Raw genomic sequence first — 24,548 nt, forward strand, 5'->3', positions numbered from 1 at the left:
TCGTCACCAAAACAACAAAAAATCGACAATCTATGTACTGTTCTCTGTTACTATTTTAATGACTTTTGGCGTTTCATACGGAAATACCTCGTGACGACACAAGGTGAACATTTACATAATTTTCTGAATCGTAATCAAACATGGCTGCGCCCTCGCGAGGTTTGTTTTCCTGGGTGAGTATTAATAAGTGTGTTGACATTGTTCGTAGTTTTATGTAAGGGAATAAACATATTCGTAAACAGATACATGCTGGCAAACAAACAATTGCCGTACCCTAGGCCTAGTAGTATATTTGCGAGCCTAACATTTGATCTAATAAGCCTAGGCCTAGGCTAGGCCTAATTATTAGAGTCTAGAGATAGGGCCAATAGTTTGCCATCATATAGTAAACGTGCATCCTCTATAGTATAAATAATTTTAAAACCCATCTTGAAACACACTGGAAAACCCACAACCTAAAGTTTGAGCCATATAACCAAGATGTTCAAAGAGGGACTCACAAACCTTAACAAAACAGGTTTATAGTCTAAAGGTCAAGGTAAATCAGGCTAGCCTAGCCTCTACTAGAGGAGGCCTACGCTCTCCTTTTTTCACTCTCAATCTCATTCAGCGGGTGTCTCGAAAACAGAGACCTGGAAAACAGAGACCAGAGACCCGAGACCCAGGGTCTCTGTTTTCGAGAAAATCTCGAAAACAGAGACCCCCACTAAAACGTCTCAATATTAAGTAAATATTACGTTATATAGGGGTCTCTGTTTGGTGTCAGATGAAATCGGTCGCGCTTGAAATCGGTCGCGTTTGAAATCGGTCGCGATAAAATCAACTTCCGGTATTTTGTATGGCGCGCCGCTAGAGCTGTACCTTTGATGATATCGGTCGCGTTTGAAATCAGTCGCGCTATTTTGTATGGATCGAGCGGGATGCATGCTAGAGCGGGATATACATTTTTCGTTTATATAGTTAATTGATATTTTATAGGAACTAGATTATTTATGTGGATATTTTTTACTTGGTTAATAAATATTTATTATCAATCATTAAATTAATTTTTCAAAATGGCCATTTCTAAACACGTTTAAATATTATATTAGGCATAATGTTATATTAGGCATATAATAATTTACCTAGGACCACAATGGAAATTTAGGACCACAATGGAAATAAGTTTGCCGTCTCGGTACTTTTTTGTGTTTTTATCCTATTGATTTTATATCAGAATAAAGAAATAAAAATAAAAATAAAATACCTCTATTTATATGTACTGTAATTAATATATTATATAGAGAATATACGTCTGTCGTGTCTTTTATTATGCAAACAATTACGTAAAAGAGAACAATTTATTTAAAAACAATAATTTTTACAATATAGCCCGTAAAGCCAGCGTATCCATTTTTATACTTATGCATATATGTGGCAGAGTATATCATATCCATGTCGTTAACAACATACTATTCGATCACCTTATTTTTATTTCTATCCGTTATGTAGGATAATATTAAGTATATAATGAATATTGTTGAGGCAAATCACGTGTATATTTTTATTTCTAATGTTTAAAATAGTTTTTAGTAAAATGATCATTATATGCGGATGGTTAAAAGGCGAGTTACTGAAATAAACCCCCGAATAAGCCATATCGACGGAGATGCGCCTTCTATGATCGTGAAGCTGTTTCCTCTAACAATACGTTATTTTGCTGACGGGGTTTCCCCTTTTTAAAAAACACGCACTTGTTAGTGTATCAACTCATGGACAAAACACGTACGATCGTTGTCCATGGCGAGATAAAGATGACGTCTATTACTAATAACCATAACGTCTATAGGCCTCCTGCACGTGTTTTTGTGAAACGATTCAATGAGCTATAGATGCTCGACGCGATTATGAGATTATGTTCATTCATTCATTATTTAGCCTTTAAAATCGAAATACATTTAAAACGTAGGTAACAAAATCAAGACACATGGAAATCTAAGGAGGCAAGGATAAGCAAAAGCAATTAAAGTCGCTGCTCACAGGCTTGCTATATATCCATAATAATTCCGAATAAAGTACTGTTTCTATAATTTGACAGTATGATTTATATATAATTTACGTAAATACGTCGGCGATACTATATATTTTAATTTGAATATCTTTTATTTCTTCATTTATAATAATCATTTAATGTAAATAATTAAGTAAGTGCAACTCAGTGTCTCGCATTCATACGCCGTTTAGTAAATCTAGGCCTAAATGTTTAAATATCAGTGCAGATTACCTCTTTGAGAATCGTGTTCACCTTTATCTATCATTGTACATCATAGTCCTACTGTAGGCCGGTAGATTGATTTATAACGGCATATTATCTATATATTTTATTAATATCCTAAAACCATACGTAATTGTTTGCATAATAAAAGACACGACAGACGTACTGTATATTCTCTATATAATATAATTACAGTACATATAAATAGAGGTAAATTATTATATGCCTAATATAACATATGCCTAATATAATATTTAAACGTGTTTAGAAATGGCCATTTTGAAAAGACACAGTCCTTCTCCGAGACCTGTGAAATACAAAAAAAAATTAATTTAATGATTGATAATAAATATTACCAAGTAAAAAATATCCACATAAATAATCTAGTTCCTAAAAAATATCAATTAAATCTATATAAACGAAAAATGTATATCCCGCTCTAGCATGCATCCCGCTCGATCCATTCAAAATAGCGCGACCGATTTCAAACGCGACCGATTTCAAACGCGACCGATATCATCAAAAGTATAGCTCTAGCGGCGCGCCATACAAAATAACGGAAGTTGATTTTATCGCGACCGATTTCAGACGCGACCGATTTCATCGTAAACCCTCTGTTTTTGAGAAAAACTCGAAAACAGAAACCCCCACTAAAACGTCTCCATATTACGTTATATAAGGGGTCTCTGTTTTCGAGAAAAACTCGAAAATAGAGATCCCCACTAAAACGTCTCATTATATTGGGGGTCTCTTTTTTTGAGATTTCCCGAGACCCCCTAATATAATCCCTGTTTATTAAGAAGAGTGTTGCAAATACCCACCAACGAGCTTGGTCATAAATTATTAAAACCCAACTTTTATCGCAAAAACCGTGAATTTATGTTTATTTATTTATCAATTTATTTTTTTTTTTTTAATTCATTTCTTTTTTAAGGCTCGCCCAACACAATACATTTGTCTTCATCCTCCAGTCTGCCTCAAAGTCTGACCTGATATCATTTTGTTATTGCATTGTACGTTATTATCTTTTATGCTTGTAAATAAATGTTACGAAACTAGTGTCAGCTTTTGAAGTAATCTCCCGCTTTTTAGCTTCTAAAAGGCACAGCGTTTAGTTTGTACAGCGATTCTCTATAGTAATGCATTTTTTTTACATTTTGTTTTTTAAAATCATGTTCGCAGTAACTTTATGATTTCGTTATTATCTTAACAGAAACCTTCAAAAAAATTGATTGTTTTGATATTAAATTCGATATTTAAAGCCTTGTGAATGTTATACATTTTTTAAGCAAATGACTCGACTCCATACGCTACATAGGCATAGTTGGACACAAACATGGCTGGCATGCACACCACGTGACTTTCTAAAATCAGTGAACGCAATGGCGTAACTCTCTCTATATATGGTCATGCCTAAAGATATTGGCATAATAGCAAACCAGGGGTATGCTAAAAGCATAATTTCATTTATCAAACAACTAAACAAAACAACTTTTTTGTTTTCCAAAATATCCAGAGAAATTGCATTTTAGCGAGAGGCCCAAGGGCTGCAGCTTGAAATACACGAAGACATTATTATTTATACAGATATTGCCTGCTTAGAGGTAAAATATAAGATTTGACATTTGATGTCAAATCTTAAAGATATTTTGCTCGAGGGAATATACATTTCCCGAAGCGCCAGCTGAGGTAAATATAATTCTTGAGAGCATAATATCATTTCCTGAGACGCGGCGTGTAAAACGTAATCTTGTGATGATGTGGACTAATCTTTGCGAGTTCGAGTCCCAGTAGATGACTTTTGTTTATTTATCACCAAACGCGAGTGTTGCCACCACGTAAATTACACAGTCAATATCAAACTCCTTGAGAATTTATTGGATTTTATATGTTTAATGACAGAGGGACACGATAATCACGCGAAAAGTACTCAGTCAATATCATCGTACTCTAGGAAATATACGATTTACGATCCTCGCAGCAGTAGTCATGTGATGCAGTTTTAACCAATCACGTTCACAAATTTACATAGGCTATGTAATATAGATTTATATACAGTATAGAGTTGTAAGGTCTGATTATAATATACAATTTTACACTAGCTGGCCGCTGTCCAGTGTTCCTGTCTGGCCTGGTGCTGACAAGTTTATATTGTATTAATTTATTTACATGTGAGCAATTCCAATATCTTCATATCAGGGACAGATTGCTATAAAACCCTCTTAACTTAAAGCCTGTAATTAACAATAACAGATAAAGCCAGTAATTAACAGATAGACGGTCCTACTAAAGCCACCCCTGTTAGACCATCGCTGTAAATCAGTCTTAGCTGTAAAACAGTCTTAGCTGTAAAACAGTCTTAGCTAAAACCATGTACAGTAACAAATTGATGGCACATTTTATGCATAAGGTAATGTTTGTCATGATTGCTCAGGTTATGTACATTTTTACGTGAGAAAATATTTCTATAATATTGATCATTGTTATTATTTAATTTAAACACTTCTCGTTTCAATGTGATGTCTTTTAGTTTTACGATCAAAATATGTAAATAAAAAGCAATGCCATGTTGACAAAAAGAGAGGTCTAAGACTGTTTAAGACTTTCTCGAGTAGGCTTTAAAGACTGCTTACAGGTTAGACCGCGGTATAGCAATGGTCTGTAATAAAGGTGGTTATGATTCTTGTCAAGGGTCCTGGGTGCAGCTCCTGTCATGTCAGGATTTTTTTCTAATGACAAATTACAACTCCACTCTCAAAGACTTGTGTATAAGTTTGTCTTGTGAACAGGATTGCCACTTAAGAATAGTGAATGCATTTGCTTATGGTTATCCTTGGCAACTTGCCTGAATATATAAACAAAATAAATGTCAAATTAATTATTAGGTAAGTGTTAAGATAGTATAGAATCCGGCTAAGATGAATTTAATATTTGTGTTTTATATTATTATTGTACAGGGTGCCAACAGCTATGGACAGCTTGGTACAGGGAATACAACAGACACATTTACTCCTCAAAAAGTAGAATCTTTTCCGAATGAAGCAATCAAATGTATAAGAGGAGGTGGTGCACATACTGTTATAATTACAGGTAGGTCAAATGTGGTCCAACTATTAAGCCTTTATTGCACTGGTCTTATTAACTGAGTCACCAGCTAAATTGTTAAAAAAAGCCTGAACTTAAAACTGGAATACAATTCCCTCGGGTTACATTAACCAAGACCAATGGTTACTTTTACTAACCATTACCTGCCCAGTAAAACCATTGGTCTTGGTGAAATTAATCATGCTGGCTAAAGTCCAATACAATTACAATACATTACACATGATCTTTACCATGCGAATCAATGGAATACAATACAGAATGGTATACAAATAATAAATGTATGGTGGACAATATTTCATATGAGTTAAAAGATTGACTGTTTGTTATATTTAAGAAAGCTTTGAGTTGTTTGATTTGTTTTGTTCAAAAAAGCTGAAAAATACTATCACACAACCGTTTAATAATAATATACATCTATCAAACACCATCCATGTGACTCAAACAAAAAAATTTAATTGCATCGTTTTGTATTATAAATTTAGTGCAAACATATTGAAAAACAAGTCAACAGCTGTAATAATAACTCATGCTATACATAGGTTATTTTCCAGGAACTTAAGTTACTCTTCTTAAAGTTACACATATCATACAGTATGCTACTGTACCTAGAAGCCACAGACAAAGTTAATGGTATTTTTTGGAATATTGTTATTCCAATTAGATCAGGGTGGGCTTTTTATATTTGTAGGACAGTTTTTAGTTTGGAAAGGAAGTAAACAGACAGAGGTAAGCTAGAGGGGGTATACAGAAATACAGTATACTTTGAATCTGACTACATATGCCTATTAAACCGCTTAGGTGTTTCTCTTACAGTAAAGGTTAGGTAAAGGTGAGTCCCGTGTTCTCAGAACGTAGGGGAATGAGCTGTTAGGAGCTCATTGTACTAAGCTTCTGCATTATGTGGTAGGGTGGCCAGTTCCTTTCCACGCCGCCTTTTTTCTCCCTAGTATTTTCAACCAGGTACTCTTTACAGCTGAGTGGACTGGGATTGTCGGGAATTGAACCCGGGTCTATCTGTATGACAGTCAAGTGTCCTAACCACTCGGCTATCCAACTCCACTCCACTACAACAGTAGTGTAAATTAAACCACTTGAACTCATGCGAACCATGTAACAATGGCATTACCTGTTTATTGAAAAACTTTTTTTTTCAGAGAGTGGTAGTCTTTATGTATGTGGTTGGAACAGCAAAGGTCAACTTGGCTTAGGTCATCATGAAGATCAAGTGAATTTCCAAATTATTAAAAATATCCCACCAATTTGTGATGTTTCGTGTGGATGGGAACATACGTTAGCTATAACAGGTATTTAGCTTAAATATCTACAGTAATCAGGTTATTGATCAATATTATAGGCTCATTATTTCAGGGGCTGATTGCTATAGCAGTCTTAACTGAGGGTCTTAACTCCCTGATTAAAGCCAGCATTATCAGATAGACGGTCTTACTAAAGCCACCCTTGTTAGACCATTGCTATAAAACAGTCTTAGCTAAGACTACTTAAACAAAGTAAGTCAGAATTATAGCTAGATAAGACTGTTTATAGACCGCTTATAATAGCAATCTGCCCCTGGTCTCTTGGTCACAGCAAGATAATCTATCAACAGGATGCTGAGCTCCGGTGGAGCAAAGAGTTAATGTGTGGTTGCAACAAGATCACATATAGTTACTTATTATTTACCTCATTAAGCCGTAATTGAAAGAAAAATAAAGTTGACCAGAAGCACATGGTCAATGTAGGTTTTTTTTATCAGTAAAAATGAACAACCTTGGATTGGAGTTTAATTTATAGGATGCCTTACGAATGTACTCTTGACACTAAAACACAATACCTGCAGTTCAGATTTATACATATAATTCTTCCTACAAATAAGTTACTGCACAAGATTGGCCTGGTTCAAGATGATAAATATTCTATTTGCAGTAAGGAAAAAAAAACAGTAGAATATCTAATATGGTCTTGCGAGAAAACTTCTAAATTGTGGGACGATGTGTTTTATTGGTTCAGGAAATTAGACATCCGTTTTAAAATAAATTATATAGACATATGCTTTGGTATTTTTTAATACAAATATACAATTTTATTAACATGTTTTTTACTTCTTAAGGACTGGGTACTCTTTACAGAAACTGTGGAGAATAATATTGCAAAAAATAGAAATAAGGGTCATTCCATACCAAATCACCCAAAAAAAATGACATTTTAAACCCTACTTTCTTCAAATTTGGTTTTTGGGTTATTTTTAGCCAAAAAACCTGAAATTTTTAATTTGAGCACCATACGACCAACGGTTCGCGCGCTACGCGCCGTCGTTTCTTTGCGGGCTATACTTAAATGACCGTATCTCCGTAACGTGTGGACCGATTTTGTTGTGACAGGTATCTTTGGAAAGCTAATTGTTAAAGCTATCCAAATCTTCTATTTACTTTTGAGATAGAACTATTTAAAAGATGTATAACTTATTCTATTCCATTTGACCTAGGATTTGACCTTGTGGGACAGATTTTTTTTAGATGAAATTTTGTGAAAATTATCTCCTACATGATATTTACATAATATAAAAAAATTGGAGATATATTATTTTTTGTTTGTTTTCTAGCTCATTTCAAAGTTGGCTTACTTCAACAATTCTGGTATTTCTATACAGTGTAGATGTATTGTCGACATTATATCACTACCAAATTTACCTCTTAATACTATGGGTGTCACTGTCAGATTATTTAAGACTATATAACAATGCTTTAATTATATTTTCATGCTCCATACAAAATAATTATTACTTAGGTAAACATCTGTACACCATTTGAGTACCCCATTTGGTTAACCAAGGATGTACCATCAGTTTATGGCACTCTTTTCACACTTTCAAGCAAATTGAATCTTGAATTTTTTTTGTTTGATGATATAAACTTTGAAAACATTGATTTTTCTTTGCTGATCATCATTATTTTACATTTTTGTTCATTGTATTTTGTTCACTTATTTCTTTTCGTTCGTTCGTTCGTTCGTTTTTATTTCACAATGCATCAAACTTAATATTTTTACATAATAAGTATTAAATAAAAAAATGCACAGCCTGGAAAAGACCAAATAAGCTCAATATAGAGCTTTAAGCCTGGTTTCACCAGTACAAAATACACTAATAATTGTATCAATCAATTCTTCACTCATATTAGGCTATAATTACGTTATAAATGGCATGGACCGGGGGGACGATACGTGGGTTGGGGCAAGTAGGGTCCAGTCATTTCAAGTAAAAATACCACTTGCCCTGGTCCATGCCGTCTAGCTGCCATTTTATGCAATTTTTTTATGCCGTTTATAACGTAATTATAGCCTTATAAATCATGTGGTTATATTGCATTTTTTACAAAAACGTAAAATTGTAGTAACGTTTTAAAATTGCATAAAATGGCAGCTAGACGGCATGGACCAGGGCAAGTGGTATTTTTACTTGAAATGACTGGACCCTACTTGCCCCAACCCATGTATCGTCACCCCGGTCCATGCCGTTTATAACGTAATTATAGCCTAATATGGGTGAAGAAATAAGTGAACAAAATACAATGAACAAAAATGTAAAATAATGATGATCAGCAAAGAACAATCAATGTTTTCAAAGTTTATATCATCAAACAAAAAAAATTCAAGATTCAATTTGCTTGAAAGTGTGAAAAGAGTGCCATAAACTGATGGTACATCCTTGGCTAACCAAATGGGGTACTCAAATGGTGTACAGATGTTTACCTAAGTAATAATTATTTTGTATGGAGCATGAAAATATAATTAAAGCATTGTTATAGTCTTAAACTAGAAAGCCACTCCGAGAGGGCATACCTCCGCCTACAGTAAAATTCTCCTACATAAGATTTCTCCGGTAAAAAAAATATATACCGGTATATATATTTGTGTGTGTCTTAATGCTGTTTGTGATTTAGGCTAATTTCATTACAAGCATGGACGTGTATGCGAGTTTGGTGTAATGGTTATGTAACAAGCCTTTCAGTTAACAATAGCTTCAGTTGACTAACAATAGAACAGCAACGCGAAAATCAAACGAGTGAATTTGAAAAGAAATAGGTTTTTTAAACTACTCGCATAAAAAAATGTGCACATTAAATCAAATTATGTTTTAAAATTACAAATCGCAAATTATAACTCTTGCCTCTTGTTAAAAAATAAAGTTTTTTGGACAAGTAGTTCTCGAGAAAATGCAATTTCAGTTTACTTGTTACTTTAAGACTGCTCGCCGGCTTTTGAAAAATTCTGTCCTATCTTTTAACACTAGCAGGTCTAAAAAAGTATACTAAAAAGTGGTCCAGAATTGGGACTGTGGTCCCAAATGGTCCCAAAATTTAATGGAATGGTCCTTGACCACATATCAATCTGTCTATTCATTTTGGTAAAGATCTTGTAATTACTTTTTGAGTAATCCTGCTAACAAACAAACAAACAAACACACGCTACCGATTACATATACCTCCTTGACGGAGGTAAATTATCTGACAATGACACCCATAGTATTAAGAGGTAAATTTGGTAGTGATATAATGTCGACAATACATCTACACTGTATAGAAATACCAGAATTGTTGAAGTAAGCCAACTTTGAAATGAGCTAGAAAGCAAAAAAAAATAATATATCTCCAATTTTTTTATATTATGTAAATATCATGATAGGAGATAATTTTCACAAAATTTCATCTAAAAAAAATATGTCCCACAAGGTCAAATCCTAGGTCAAATGGAATAGAATAAGTTATACATCTTTTAAATAGTTCTATCTCAAAAGTAAATAGAAGATTTGGATAGCTTTAACAATTAGCTTTCCAAAGATACCCGTCACAACAAAATTGGTCCACACGTTACGGAGATACGGTCATTTAAGTATAGCCTGCCACGTTTTGCAAAATCGCGAAGAAACGACGGCGCGTAGCGCGCGAACCGTTGGTCGTATGGCGCTCAAATTAAAAATTTCAGGTTTTTTAGCTAAAAATAACCCAAATTTGAGCAAATTTGAAGAAAGTAGGGTTTAACCCATTGGGTGATTTGACATGGAATGACCCATAAGTATAATGTCCATATCAAAAAAGTATTGTAAACCAAATCAAGGAATAAGAGTTGAAAATGCAAAACTTGGTAATCATTATTGACAAGGGGTTATTATAGCTTGGTTTAACTTAAGAAATGATTATGATGAGGTATTTGTGGTATATCAAACATTGAAAGAGATAATGAAAAAAGAGAATGACGATTGAGATAATGTGACGTCCTCAAACGTCTTTGGTTTTCTTTTTGTTTTGTTCTGTTAAGTGTAATGTTTTTGATAAAAGGAGAAAAAAAAAAAGTTTTTGAAAAAAAAAAAAAAGGAACAACCTACTGTATTAAAACTACAAAATGGGCGTATAGATTTAAAGTTTTGTGTTTGTGTTTTGGGATTCTACATCTTTAAACTATTTAATATTCTTATAAATCAAAAATTATAAATTGTATAAGTGTCTTTTTTAAATAATAATAATAATTGTTTAAAAGAAAATTATGGTATTTTGTTTACATTAGTTTGCTTTCTACTTTTTTTAAATAGAAAATGGAAAACTGTATTCTTGGGGTGGAAATAATTTTAAACAATTAGGTGACAATCAAGCAAACAATGTAGAAACACCAACAATAGTTCAGGTAAAGTAATCTACAAATATAAGTACTTGTATATTTAAATTAAGTTGTTATCTGAGGTTATAGCGAGTGTGTGAAAATAGCTACAGTAGAAGCCCTAAAAGGGGACACCTTCAGTACCAAACAGTGTCCCCTGAATATAGATTGTCACAGTTTTAAAACATTGCTCCTCATTTCTTTTATAAAGTGTCCCCTTAATAGAGGTGTCCAAAGAAGTGGTTCCACTGTATTAGTACAACGCTGTAGCGAGAGGTTAAAAACATACAAGGAAAAGAGGCTTTAAATATAATTATGCGATAATAAAATCTGCGATTTCCCCAAACTTTACAAATGTCTTTGCTTATAATTATATGGCACAACACAGACAATTTTTAACAATCACACAATTAGATCACAAAGAGGTCAAATATACAGTGGTACTAATTTATTGGTACAGTATTGTTATGCTGCAAAATATTTAGAAACCCTTTAAAGCTACTTTGCTTTATTTCCAACTAGACACTTTTATTCATGATTTGTTTAAATCGACTAAAATTAAAAACTACTTCAGAAAAAGGATAACATGGTTCACAAGGGTTCCCATGTCAGCTTAAACATCACTTGTAAACACCTCTTTGTTCTCAAGCATTTGGTCCTTGATATTCTGCCATATGGCTTTATTTGAAAAGACAGTGTAATCCATCATTAAATATAAATAATTCATTATGAATAATACCATAATCTGTTTCAAAGTACATTTTAATAAAAGATACCTGGATCTTTTGTACTGATAATACTGTAGCTATATTAGGAAAAACAAATTTACTAGATCACTGACTAGTACAGTGGTGTAAAAGTATGGTATTCTCCCAAAAATCGTTTTCCGCTATTTTTTCTTCTGCTTCCATCTAAAGGTGCGTTTTTCCTGATTTTTTTTAATTATATGAAAGGACATCGCGGTAGTGCATACACTTAGGCTCTAATGCCCCTTTTTACATATTTTCCTCCTTTAGTTAGCAAAACACAACAACATGAACATCAAAATGCATCAGCTCCTGGCACACCCACAAGGATTTTCTTTTAATTATTCATCTCTATGTTTTGATGGTTCTAAAAAACAAATTAGCACCCTCTAACTACAGTAAATGACAATAATAATGTTATTTAGTATGCCAGGCTACATAATAAATCAAGCCCTGATAAATAATTATGTTTTTTTGTTTAAACATAGGCAATGGAAGCTTATACTGTGGTTGACATAGCAGCTGGTTTGCGACATTCTGTAGTATTAACAAACACTGGGAAAGTGTGGGTATGGGGGGCTGGGGGTAAGGGGCAGCTTGGTGTTCATGTGCAAGGTTCTATTCCATCACAAGTTGCTATTCCAGAGCAAGGTAAGACTGATCCTTGACTGTTAATCACAATCAGCTCTATCATCATAATCAGCATCATTGTTACAATTATGGAGATTAGACTAAGTTGAGCTGTCACACAAAGAACACAATTTTTTATGAAACGACAAATACCCAGATGGTCATTGGGTTGTAAAGTAATAACCCACAAATAAAATATCCTGTGAGATCCTCCAAGCCCTCCCAACCCTTTTGGCGTTTCATAGAAATTAGCAGCAAATCAACTTTTATTGGCAGTTCATATCCAATTATGACTATCATCACAAGTTGCTTCAACACAGTAAAGTTAAGATGCCATTATCACTTTTACAATAAACTATCAAATTATCGTTTGTTACTTTATCATCATTATTTCCATATTTCAGAAAGGTATAACCACCAAATTATCGATATCATAATTGAATGTCATCATAACCATTTTTACCAATTACATCATCATCTTTCCTCCTTGTCCTGCTTTCTTTTTCTTCTTTCTCCTTTTTTTCTTTGTCTGTAATTATCATGTAACCTTCAATAACGTTGCTTAAAATGTTTTATTATTTCATTTGTATGTAGTACAACTTGGGAATATGATTGTAAAGCATGTAGCCTGTGGTGCATTTCACACTATTGCACTCACTGGTAAGTGTAAGGCATTCTATAGCGTAAACAACAATTACTAATTTAAAGGAAATGTGTATTAAAATACATAACCTAGAGATTTATCATAACAGAATGACAATTATTCAACAGTTTATAACAATCATTAAACAGTTTATAACAGTCATTGAACAAGATAATCAATCATTTAACAAGTTATAATATCACTATTGAACAGATTTCACACTCCTTAAACAAGTGTTAACAGTCAGCAGGTTAAACGGTCATTAAACAGGTTAAACACTATTAAACGGGTTATAACAACTATTGAAGACCCATCCCTACAATTGTTGACGTTTTGTACTTTAAAAGCATTAAACCAGGTCACTCCTTGTTTTAAATGTACGTTTTATGCTAAATTATGATAAAAAGAGAGAAACAATTGCCCTATACACTACCTAAAGTAGCCCGCAGTAAATGTCCTCTCGTGGACGGTCTTTAAGCCTAGACTAGCTAGACTTAGTTTTGTAGGCCTAGCTGGTAAACAGCAGTAAACGTACAAACATCGTACGCTAGATATAGCCTGACGTCTGTAGTTGCTGCATTAATTGTCTTTCTTTTTATGCCAGAATCTGTAAATAAAAATTGGGGGAACCCGGTATTTTTGGTGAAAAGCTTTGATTTTTCCATTTGTTTTGGCCTTCACGATCGATCGAAAATAGATGAATCACACAAGAAAAACGAAAATATCAATCCATGCGCAATGTATGTTGAGATCCGCTAATGATTAGAATCGACTTTAAAAAAGTTATTGCAATAGGACCATATAGTATTTATTTTTACATTAAATTTAGTTTGTGATCTTAAATTAGATCTAAAAAAACATAGGAAATGGGGCAGTTTATGACAATCATTCAACAGGTTGTAGCAATCATTAAAAAGATTAACCAATTGATAAATTTGTATGTACATACAGTATTTAATGTTGTTTTGTAGATGATGATAAGTTAATGGTATGGGGAAGTAATAGAAGAGGTCAGTTAGGAGAGCTTCCTTATACACCAGACAATGGTGAAGGTACACTGGTAGTAAGCCAGCCTAAATATCTTCCATCAAATGCCAAGAACATCAATACCATTTTTACAGGATGGAATCACTCTGTCTTTCAAACTTGTAAGTGATAATTTTCTTCTTGAAGCTTTGTCTCACTATCAAACTATATGATGACAAAAACATGATGGCCCAGTGCTCATAATATGTCCTAAATACATTCCTGTCATTTGATTGGATGTTTGTGGTTCACATGGCTTTCAATAGTAATAATATTTATTATGTTATTAAAAGCCTAATGTTACTGTTTCAATCAAAATGAAAATGTCTACGTTTTATTCAATCTGATTCAAATGACAGGAATCTATTTACAGTAGATGTTATACCCTGTATAAAACAAATAATGAATGTTTTATATTCCTGTAATGGTACAAATAATGGCATGAGGTGAATGATGAAAGGTTATATTTCAATGATTCCAATAAATTGTCTATACTGGACAAAAAAATAATTGAACTACAGGCTGATTAAAAAAGTGAATCTGAGAATTTACACATGAAACATTATTTGATAAAAAGAAATACACGAGTAAAAAAAAAAATGTTTATATAAAAAATATAATAAATAAGAAATGAAAGACAGCTGCAATAACTATTTATGACATGATTAGCAATTAGTAATTTTTCGAAACTAAAATGTAAATGTTACTATTGATGAGAGTTAAATTAATTGTTTTCTTTGAAGGCGATGGAAGTTTATTCAGTTGGGGACGTGCAGATTATGGTCAATTAGGTCGTGTTGAGCATGAGCTACTATTGACTTCGGCAGTGTATTCTGAGGGATGCTGCTATATACCAAAACCAGTTGAACTAGCTGAAAGAATAACTCAGGTATTTTATTTCTACAGATAATAATGAATGCTTATGAGTATAATGATACAAATAATTTCATGAACTGAAAGATGAAAAGTTATATTTTCATGAGGCGACGCTGAGTGAAAGTGAATGTAATAAAAAGAAATTGTAGTACTCACACATAAAAGTGCAATAGAACATTTATGTAATACCAGGTGCATGGCCGTAGCCAGCATAAGGCAGATCTGAGAATTTCAATTTTCACTACCCACCCCACAATTACCAAGTAGAGATCGTCATTATTTTTAATAATCATATTTAAACCATCTTTGCCTTGTCTGTTTTCAACCTCTCGCTACGACCTTAATGTGACCCACAATCCTTTAATCAAATAGATCTACACTTATACCCCTTTCACACCAAAACTCCCGGGGTTTATGACCATTCAAAACGTCAAGAAACTCCGTAGATACCCCTTTCACACCAACCTAGCAACACCAGGGTTTATAAAATAAAATTGTAAATGTCGTCCTCTATTTTGTTTAGAATCATTTTAATTAATAATATTTTTAATTAAATAATTACTTTCAAAAGTCTCAGAAGTAATATAATGTTTTATTCATACTACTTATTATTTTCTAGACCTGCTATATATTTTGTACAAATATTTAAAGTATTTTGAAATAAAACTAAAGCAATGAGTGATCGTGTGAGGATGACCTTTTCACCCGAAACACTCCGGAGTTTGATGTTGGTACCTTTCACACCAAAACACCGGGGTGTCCCCGCAGTTCGCTCTCCGGAGAATGTTCAGCTGTTCAACCCCGCAGTTTTAAACTCCGGAGTTGCTTGATTTTACCTTTCACACCAAACAGCGGGGCGTCAACTCCGGAGTGTCTCCTCAGTTTTGCTTTTGGTGTAAGGTGTGTTATAATATGAGTTGAATTTGCACACTAGTTGAATTTAGAGTTTTGAAAAACAACAACTTTTTACATTTAATTTTCTACATTTAATTTCTATTGTACTATCAAGTGGAGTTTATAGATTACTGGTGAAATACTGACCTATGGGTCAAATATGATATGCAGCCTACTCACAATCATCAAACATATCATACTCATTTAGGAGTATTGTACTATGTAGAGAAAAATATGCAAGGTCTCCATATCCTATAATGTTTTCCATAATCACTTTTCAATCAACTGTACACAAAATCCTGAATTTTAGATGTTCCAGTTAGAGCACGTAGAGGGACTATTTGTTGTTATTTATTTCCTCTGGTATACTGTATCCACAGACAGTGTCCTCCACTTACAGTCTACCTTTTTGGTGCAACATTTTCTCATCCAAACATTCTTAAATTAAATGTTAAATTACAGTGTATTGTATAGCTCCATGATAATTATTACAATAGAATACTTTTTTCTTCTAGATTTCATGTGGCTCTGAGCACAATTTGGCATTAACAGGTTAGCTTAAATGTTCTTTATTTCAACCCTAGAATAGTCTCATAATTTAAACCTACAAAAATCACATAAGCCCATATAAACACATTTCACCATTAAGAACGGCTAGTAGTAAAACATGTTTTGCTTAATTACTCAAAACCATCATGTTGTCCCATACTTCTCTTTGCCTTTTTGGGATTAGTATTGTATTAAGATTGGGTGTGAAACAGCTTATACAATCATCAAGTACAGACAGCATCATGTCAGTCATTAGGAGTTTGAATAATAAAATGTTAATAATGTGTTTTATTCTGAAACAGAAAACAATATTTTATATTCATGGGGCTGGAATGAACATGGCACATGTGGAGATGGAACAACAACCAATGTCTACCTTCCTCAACAAGTTCCTGACATTAAGGGCTGGAAGCCAACATTAATTGGAGGTGGATATGGTCATTGCTTTACAGTGTGCGAACAAAGATGTTAATCAGATTAATTCATTTTAAAAGCTATATTATTAGAATGTTTTTAGGTGCACTTACAACCACACATTGTATGTAGGAATGTCATAGAGTAGAATACAGTACCTACTACGGTGACACCTATAGAGTATCACGGTGTGACATCACAACGATAGAGGGCGCTGCATGATTGCTAGCCAACCAAAAAATGCGTTTAGCGCTACTATGTTGATAAACAGTAAAGATCTGTATTTCTATCAAATTATGTATCTTAGCTTGATTTTTTTTAACTTAAACTGTAGTTGAAGAATAAATAGATTATTAAAAACAAATATTTAGTGATATTTTGAAATTTTAGTTTGTTTTTATTAAAAATTATTAAGTTTTAAAATGACTACGTCAATAAGCCTATTTCAAACCATTGATGACTTTGGAGTCACTCAGGCAGGCTGAACGCATTTTTTGTTGCGCTAGTAACCACGCAGTGCCACCTACCGTCGTGACGTCAGCACCGTGATACTCTATAGGACCCAACAAAGTGTCCTCTTAATGTGGAGGTTCCCAGAATAGAAGTGAGCCATAGTGTTAAAACATACATTGGTCCTTGTACATATCACGGGAAAGTGTCTGCTTAATAGAGGTGTGCCCTGAAAAGAAGTAAAGGAGGTGTTCTACTGTATGAGACATTTAAAAAAAAATTCTTTTAACAGTATTTACTGTGCTACTATAATGTATGTCCAAATGCTTCCTTCCCATAGAAATAATATAAGCCGAAGGCTAGAAGGTGGACTAAATATATATTTTTAAAATTAATTATTTGGAGAGAAGCTCTCCCACAGATGGATGTGTTTCGAATGCATTTCATTGACTATCTAGCCTTTGACTTTCTTTATCCAAGTTCCTTTAATAAAAAAGGTCTTTTTCTATGTAGTATGTAATTGTGCCTGGTTAGAACTTGGCATACATCACTTGCACTATATGTATAATTTTAAGCATTACGCAAGGATAGGGATCCATATCCTTGGTTAATAGCACAGATTGCTCTGTTTTTTATACAAGTTAATTAGACGAGGCCTGGGCCAATTCTTGCCAATGCTTATTTTTAAATGGAGGGTTAGGGTTGAATAATCTGCTACGGAAGACATGATTTAGTTAGAATTAAATATAAATTAAATATATTTACTATTGGTTACAACTGCAATGTATAATTCAGGAAAACGAGACATTTTTTACATATATATATTTGTGCACAAATTGTTGTAATTTCTTTTATTATTCCACATTCCCGACACTTTATACAGTAGGCCTACATCTTGTCATGTTCGTCTATAAACTATAGTCAGCATTATGTACATTTGTTTGTTAAATGAATTATTAAGGATCGTATCAAAATGATTCTACTAAAGTTACTACATTTTTTCATTCTTTTTAAGATGTTTATGCAACATAAGAATGTTTCAGTTAAATATCATACACACTGTTTGTTGCAGTGACTGCTTCTGACTTCTACATTTAACCAAATTAAAATCATGTGCTATTGCTTGCAGTAAAAAATGTAGTTACTGCAGTAAAATAATTGACATGATCCCATACCCTACTGAATATAAAAAATGATATACAGTATAAGAATTCTACATACAAATTGAACGTCCAGTCCAGTACAGTATATTCAAATGTATCACTTATGTTCTAGTAGTTAACGTAGACAACCCCAGTCTATTGTACATAGACCATTTCTACAGTACAATATCTTTCCATAAATAATTTATGTATCCATATATATTATGACTAAAACAACTTCTTTCTTTAATGTAGGTTGTATTGTACAAGGGGGGTTGCTTTAATTATGCATTCCAAAGTTGAATACATTTTATTTTGAATAAGAAACAAGAATTCACTGATATTTTTGGTAATGAATAGGTTCATTTGCACCTCCCAAGCATCACTTATGAATGGTATTATTACTGGTCAAGTATGCGAGCCATCAACATTTGAAATCACTAAGGCAATACTGCTGTAGAATATATACTGGAAGTAAAATTAGGACGTTGATACAGCACTGTAGTTAGAAATAGAATTAGATTCTAAAGATTATATATTTGAACATAAAAATGCACAAAAATCACTTCATTCCATTAAAAATAATAGCCCAAAAATTATATATAAGATATTTTATATACAAGGATTATATATACTACAGTTTATGTTTTGCAATTTTATTTTCTTTACAAATTATATGTAATAAAATAACAGCAAGCAAAATGTGTACTTTTTTTTTTACAAAATAAATTGTTCGTCTTTAAAAATATCATTAATATTTACAAAAAAAATGTAGATTAGTAAAAACTAATTACAAAAGTTGTTGCTTATATCATACAATGTAAGCAAAGTACGTATTTGTATACATTACAAAAAGCACACATCAATTTCATTACACCAGAAGTGTGCCTATATTTTTAGACATTTAGTTATAATAAATTCAAGGTGTTAACGAGACTTAAACTTGCGTTATTAAGCGTATTCCAGAATTTTGGCATGTTTACCATTTATAAAATGATGCCACAAGAGTACTTACTGCACATTCAGCTTTTTAGTGTGCTAGTCTCATGGTGTTGGACAATTGCACAATAATTCAGTGACATCTTCATACATGGTCCAGTCTTCGACATTTGATCGACGCAATGTATACATTGAATCAAACTGTACTCTGTACATTAAAAACTCTCTATAGGTTAAACCTATGGGCTTAAAAATAGTACTGTACCTCAAAATAGTACAATATTCACTTCACCCCTGGCCCAACACAATTGGTATGCGACATTATTTGTCTTGTTTTTAACAAGGTTATTTAATATCTTTCCAAATCAACTATCTAATGACTCTTTACAAGAGCGTTTTTTTGACATTGAGACAAATTAAAATGCAGACCAGCTGATGTCTGCAGCTGCTGCAGCCATATCCAGACTGATATTCATATCTCCAAAGATTTCTTCAAAGCTCTGGTTATGGACACTAACATTCATCATCTCATCCTCCTTCTTTGGGGTGAACCCTGGAAGACCAAATTCCCTCAACGAACCAAGCATAGGTGACTTATGAGTCTTATCAAAAGAGGGCGACACACCAGTAAGGTACTTTTCAAGAGGGGAAAAGCCGCTTTGATTAGTCCTTGTGTTAGACACACCTCGTATAGGTGACAAAAAGGCAAGTTCAGAGAAAAGTTTTGCAGGTGTTGAGGTGGCACTTATTCCTTTTGATGGCGTTACATTGGAATTCTTTACTGGTGTTGACACTACTGTTTCTGTCTTAATAACTGGTCCTCCTGTGACATCAGATATATAGTTTGGCTTCATATCGGATGCATTGGCAAATTCAAACATGTTTATTCCACCCGAAGTATCCGTTTCGAACCCAGAATCCACTGCTAAATGTCCTGTCTGGGGGAGGGGCGGTGGCCATCCATGACTAGAGTTCATCAACCTATCATTAACATCAAACTTAGTGATTTTCGGAGCAATTTTTATAACTGATGAATTTTGTTGTGGTTTTAAAACCATTCCATTTGTACCATATGGCATGGAATCTCCCAACATCATATTGTTGGGAATTGGTTGCATAATGGAATATGTGCCTGTGTTGGGGTTCCATATAACAGGCATTTGCATTATTGCTGGGTTTGGTCGTGGCAGAAGAAACGGCTTTTTTGTTTGATGACCTGAAATAAAGACAGAATGAAAATTTAGCTCATTTGTAGGTTAATATGCAATGTTGCATCACAGATATTAGAATTTTATAAAGATATTTTAGAATTTTATACAAATATTTTTGAGATAAAGATTAAAAGTTTAAATTTTCATTTCAAATAAACATTTATTTTCTTCCTTTAACATCATATAAAATAGAAAACAATGTGGGCCTACAGTAATTTTCAGAGGGAAAAAGTTAGTTCAGTCTGGTCCCATTCCATGTACAAAATGAGCTTATTTTTGTGTGTCTTAAATGGCCATATGTTTCTGAATTTATCATCACATCATCTTGTGAACAGCAACATTTGATTGTCTAAAGCTGTCTACACTATAAAACTAGTTTGACAAACTGTCCTAAAATATGGTAGTGATATGCCAATATATGGCATCATCATGTCTATAAATGGGAAAATCACAATTTTTTGATAGTGTAGACAGAGTTTAAGTAGTCTCGGCTAAATTATGCAAAGGTGAAAGCAGAAACAACAACTTTGATCTAAGATTCCTTAATGTATGTAAGCCGCCAAACGATGCTAATTCATCTTCCCACAACTGGAGGTAGCATGAACTAATACACCGAATTAACATCCATACAGTTCGGAAAAATGCACTTGTAAATAAGCCGGATGTATAAACTGGACTGTAGCCGTAGCGAGAGGTTACAAACAAGATAAAGATGCTTTAAAATTATTATGTTATTATTTGTGCTGGGGAAAATGGAGTGGGTGGTAACAATTTAAAATTTCAGACGAGGCAAGTGCCTCATGCTGGCTACAGCCCTGGAACTTCTAGTTGTCAATCCAGAATACATATTCTAACACTAGATGGTCAAGGAGAGCCTTGCAACTGTGCCAATTTTATGGATTGTAGGTTGCAGTGCCAACCCCTTAAAATGGACCTGAAATGGATTTAAAATCTCCAAAACAATGTTTTTTTTCTGGCAATACCGACGTTAGCCTGGCAACATTGTCCGGGATACAGCGCCATGTGCAATGATGCGTATCCATATTTTTCCGTTCATATATTTTCTATTTAAATGTGTTTCTTTAGTTTTTAGTTTAGGAGAATTAAATTAGTAATATGAGATGGTCATTTATTCGTCACGAATCAGGCAGTTTGAAAACAAATTTGATTCATATTTTACTTTGGCTTGACAATGAGCAGCAAGTTGTTGATATCGCTTTGGATGCACATGAAACAGAGCCTTGCATGGGTGGGTGGTGGATCGACTCCGCGCGCTGGGGCCTAGGTCTAGTAAAGGTTTGGGAGGTAGGCCTAGGCCTTCTAAATTCGGGTTTTAGAACAAAGTACATTTCAGGGCACTATATTTCAACAACATTATATATTGAATAAATTAGTATTAGTGTCAACGCTTCACGTATCTTTCCAGGCCGTCGGTCATTCGGACGGCATACAAGCTGTCGATATAGTCATGTGTATATGTGACGTCGTGAATATAGATGCTCCCGACGGCCGTTGAAATAGAATATTGCAATGGTGTGAGTAATTTTTGCTAATTTACCAAGGTATCTTAAAATTTCGTTTTTTCTCAAAATACTATACAGTTTGTTTTTATTTGTATGGGCTTGTGTTAATTTGATACATTTAAATAACATGTGTAAATTTCTTGAAAATCAAAAGTCCATTTTAAACGCTCGTTAACTCCAAACTGAAACATCTTACTATAATGGTCTTTAGTACTTACCTATAACAGCACTACCAGATTGATTTACATGTGTATTTCTCAGTGCTGGATTTTCGCGAGAACTTTGTACGGTATTCTCGTTATGGAAGTTCAAATTTCGCTTTGATGGAAGACGCACTACAGTACCTGGTTCAAGTGTCCAAAAAGCAGATTTACCAGGCCCTGGTGGTGGTTGTCTGATAAACATTTTGTGCAGAGACAAATTGTGACGAATTGAGTTCTGAAAGAGAGAAATTGTAGAGCATGTTAAAATGGATTAAAAAGGGTTCCACAACTCGAATGGTGTATCGGTCATGTACTGTATAGTACAAGATGAGATAGAATACACATTTTTTAGTTTACAGTACCTTCCAACCTGGCTTTGCTGTACGGAAAAATGGAAAATTATCCTCTATCCACTGATAAATATCCCGAAGGGTCATCCTGCCAGTAGATGAGCTACTGATAGCAAACTGAATGAGCGCGCTGTATGAATATGGAGGACGCTGACGATGTTGAACCATTGGTTGTATAATCTAGTCAAAAAATAAACAGTAATTTAAGTATTAAAATCAGTAGATTTATTATGAAAATAAATGGTACTGTACTGTATGCTTTAACAACTTTCAACAAAAATTGAACAATGAACAGAAGAACATTACATGTTTACAATATTTAAAAATAATATTTATATTCTATTCAAATCCAACCCTGTTTTAATTGCCTACAGTATTATAAAACAATGTAAATTCAGTGGAAAAATGTAGACTGGCTGCAGTAGAATGATTTTGACATCCCTATATAAAGAAATGTTGCCATAGACATAATATATCATCACCTGTGGAAAATGCGCTGACGTTATCAAAGTGTGTGGCTGTTGAGGTTGAATTGTGTCTGTTGCTCCAAGCTGACCTAACCATGTCATGTTTGTTAAACTCCTTTCTGATTCTATAATTGAATCTAAAAGAAAAAAAATTTTAATTGAGAACAGTTAGAATAAATGTTTTAAATGTTTACTTTCAATGGGATAAGATACTGTAGAAAAGATGGAACCCCCATGGTCGACATGAAAAATAATTCACCTAACATGTTCTGTATTGACATAGGTGCTTCCTCTGTGCCACTAAAACACACAGCAAAGTATCTCAAAATAAGCACAGTTGAGTTCAACTAAAAGGAAAATATGGTTGGTAACCATGTGCAACTACTGCCGTTTCTGTTTCAACCAGTTTAGTTGTAGCTTGTTAAGATGCTAGGCTACCACATTCAAAGCCTGGATTACTGTATCTAGAATCAACAAGCGCTACTCAATCCTGTTGTTGTCATGATCTTTTTCCCATTAAAAAAAAAACACCTTTACTAACAAGACATGTTCTTTATAGAGCACAGTTTGCCAATTATCCATAAGAAAAATATTGATAAAAAACAAAACAATTCGTTATGGCATCAGACCACAACTTTATAATACCTTTTTCTGTGAAGGTGTGAGAGGGGATACCATCTTGATAGTGGTTCTCTATGGTTGATACACCCTCTACAGTATCCAACATGTTTATTTTTCCATCTTCGATTTGATACATCTGATAACCACTATCACCAGAATAAAGCGCATCAGGATTTATAGTTCCCAACGAAGACGACGCCCTGTCATTAGTCTCTACTTTCGGAAATTGTTGAAGATGATCGAGTATCGGTGATGGAACAGGTGAATTGTATAAATCACCCAGATCATTTTTCATTTCCAGTTTTAAAGCATTTTCGTTACATGCTACGTCCTTTCTGGGTTTCGTGCGCCGTAGAATTGCTACACTATTGACTCGTTTTCGTTTTTTCAACGGAGTTGCCTTTTCTTCAAGATTATCGTAGCTGCTAGAAACAGTTGGTACACTTGAGATTGATGGTGGATCTAAAGATGAACCAGTCAACAGTGACAAACCAAGTCTTGCTTCTTTTATGCGAGAATTGTTTTCATCGTTAGTGTTAAGCAACAAATTATTATTAGTAAGGTCACCAAGGGCACGTCTTGCGTTATTTCCTAGATGTTGATGGAGTACTTGTTGATACATTTTAAGGTGCTGTAAATTGTATTCTATTGTCTAGTCTGTAAAAACATGAAATCATTATTATCAAAACAATGTAACAGTTTATACAGGCATGTTTTACTTCTTTTCATTACAAGATCCTTTGAATTTGAATTTTGTGCAATTTTTATTGTACTTTTAGTTTAATGAATTTTACATATATTTTATTGGTGTATAAAAATAATGTTATTATTAATATTAGTCTCTATTTTTTAAAAT

The 24,548-nt window shown here is 33.6% G+C and overlaps 2 protein-coding genes across 2 annotated transcripts; one reads left to right on the plus strand and one right to left on the minus strand.

Annotated features, from left to right (window-relative positions):
* The first annotated feature begins 140 nt into the window (after positions 1-140).
* LOC140055740 (secretion-regulating guanine nucleotide exchange factor-like) lies at positions 141-18,089 on the plus strand. The gene is made up of 10 exons (XM_072101129.1): positions 141-173; positions 5,212-5,344; positions 6,514-6,663; positions 10,944-11,035; positions 12,243-12,405; positions 12,979-13,044; positions 13,999-14,175; positions 14,797-14,942; positions 16,339-16,375; positions 16,675-18,089. Exons 1-10 carry the CDS (start codon positions 141-143, stop codon positions 16,842-16,844), a joined length of 1,167 nt encoding a protein of 388 aa, XP_071957230.1. The 3' UTR covers positions 16,845-18,089.
* A 798-nt stretch (positions 18,090-18,887) lies between these two features.
* LOC140055735 (uncharacterized) lies at positions 18,888-24,327 on the minus strand. Its single transcript, XM_072101120.1, has 5 exons — positions 23,717-24,327; positions 23,087-23,208; positions 22,617-22,784; positions 22,270-22,489; positions 18,888-20,533 (listed from the first exon to the last, which is right to left on the minus strand). The coding sequence occupies exons 1-5, from the start codon at positions 24,312-24,314 to the stop codon at positions 19,734-19,736; spliced, it is 1,908 nt and encodes a 635-aa protein (XP_071957221.1). The 5' UTR covers positions 24,315-24,327; the 3' UTR covers positions 18,888-19,733.
* Positions 24,328-24,548: the final 221 nt, after the last annotated feature.

The sequence above is a fragment of the Antedon mediterranea genome, chromosome 7, assembly GCF_964355755.1.
Source record: "Antedon mediterranea chromosome 7, ecAntMedi1.1, whole genome shotgun sequence".
Taxonomy (NCBI): Eukaryota; Metazoa; Echinodermata; class Crinoidea; order Comatulida; family Antedonidae; genus Antedon; species Antedon mediterranea.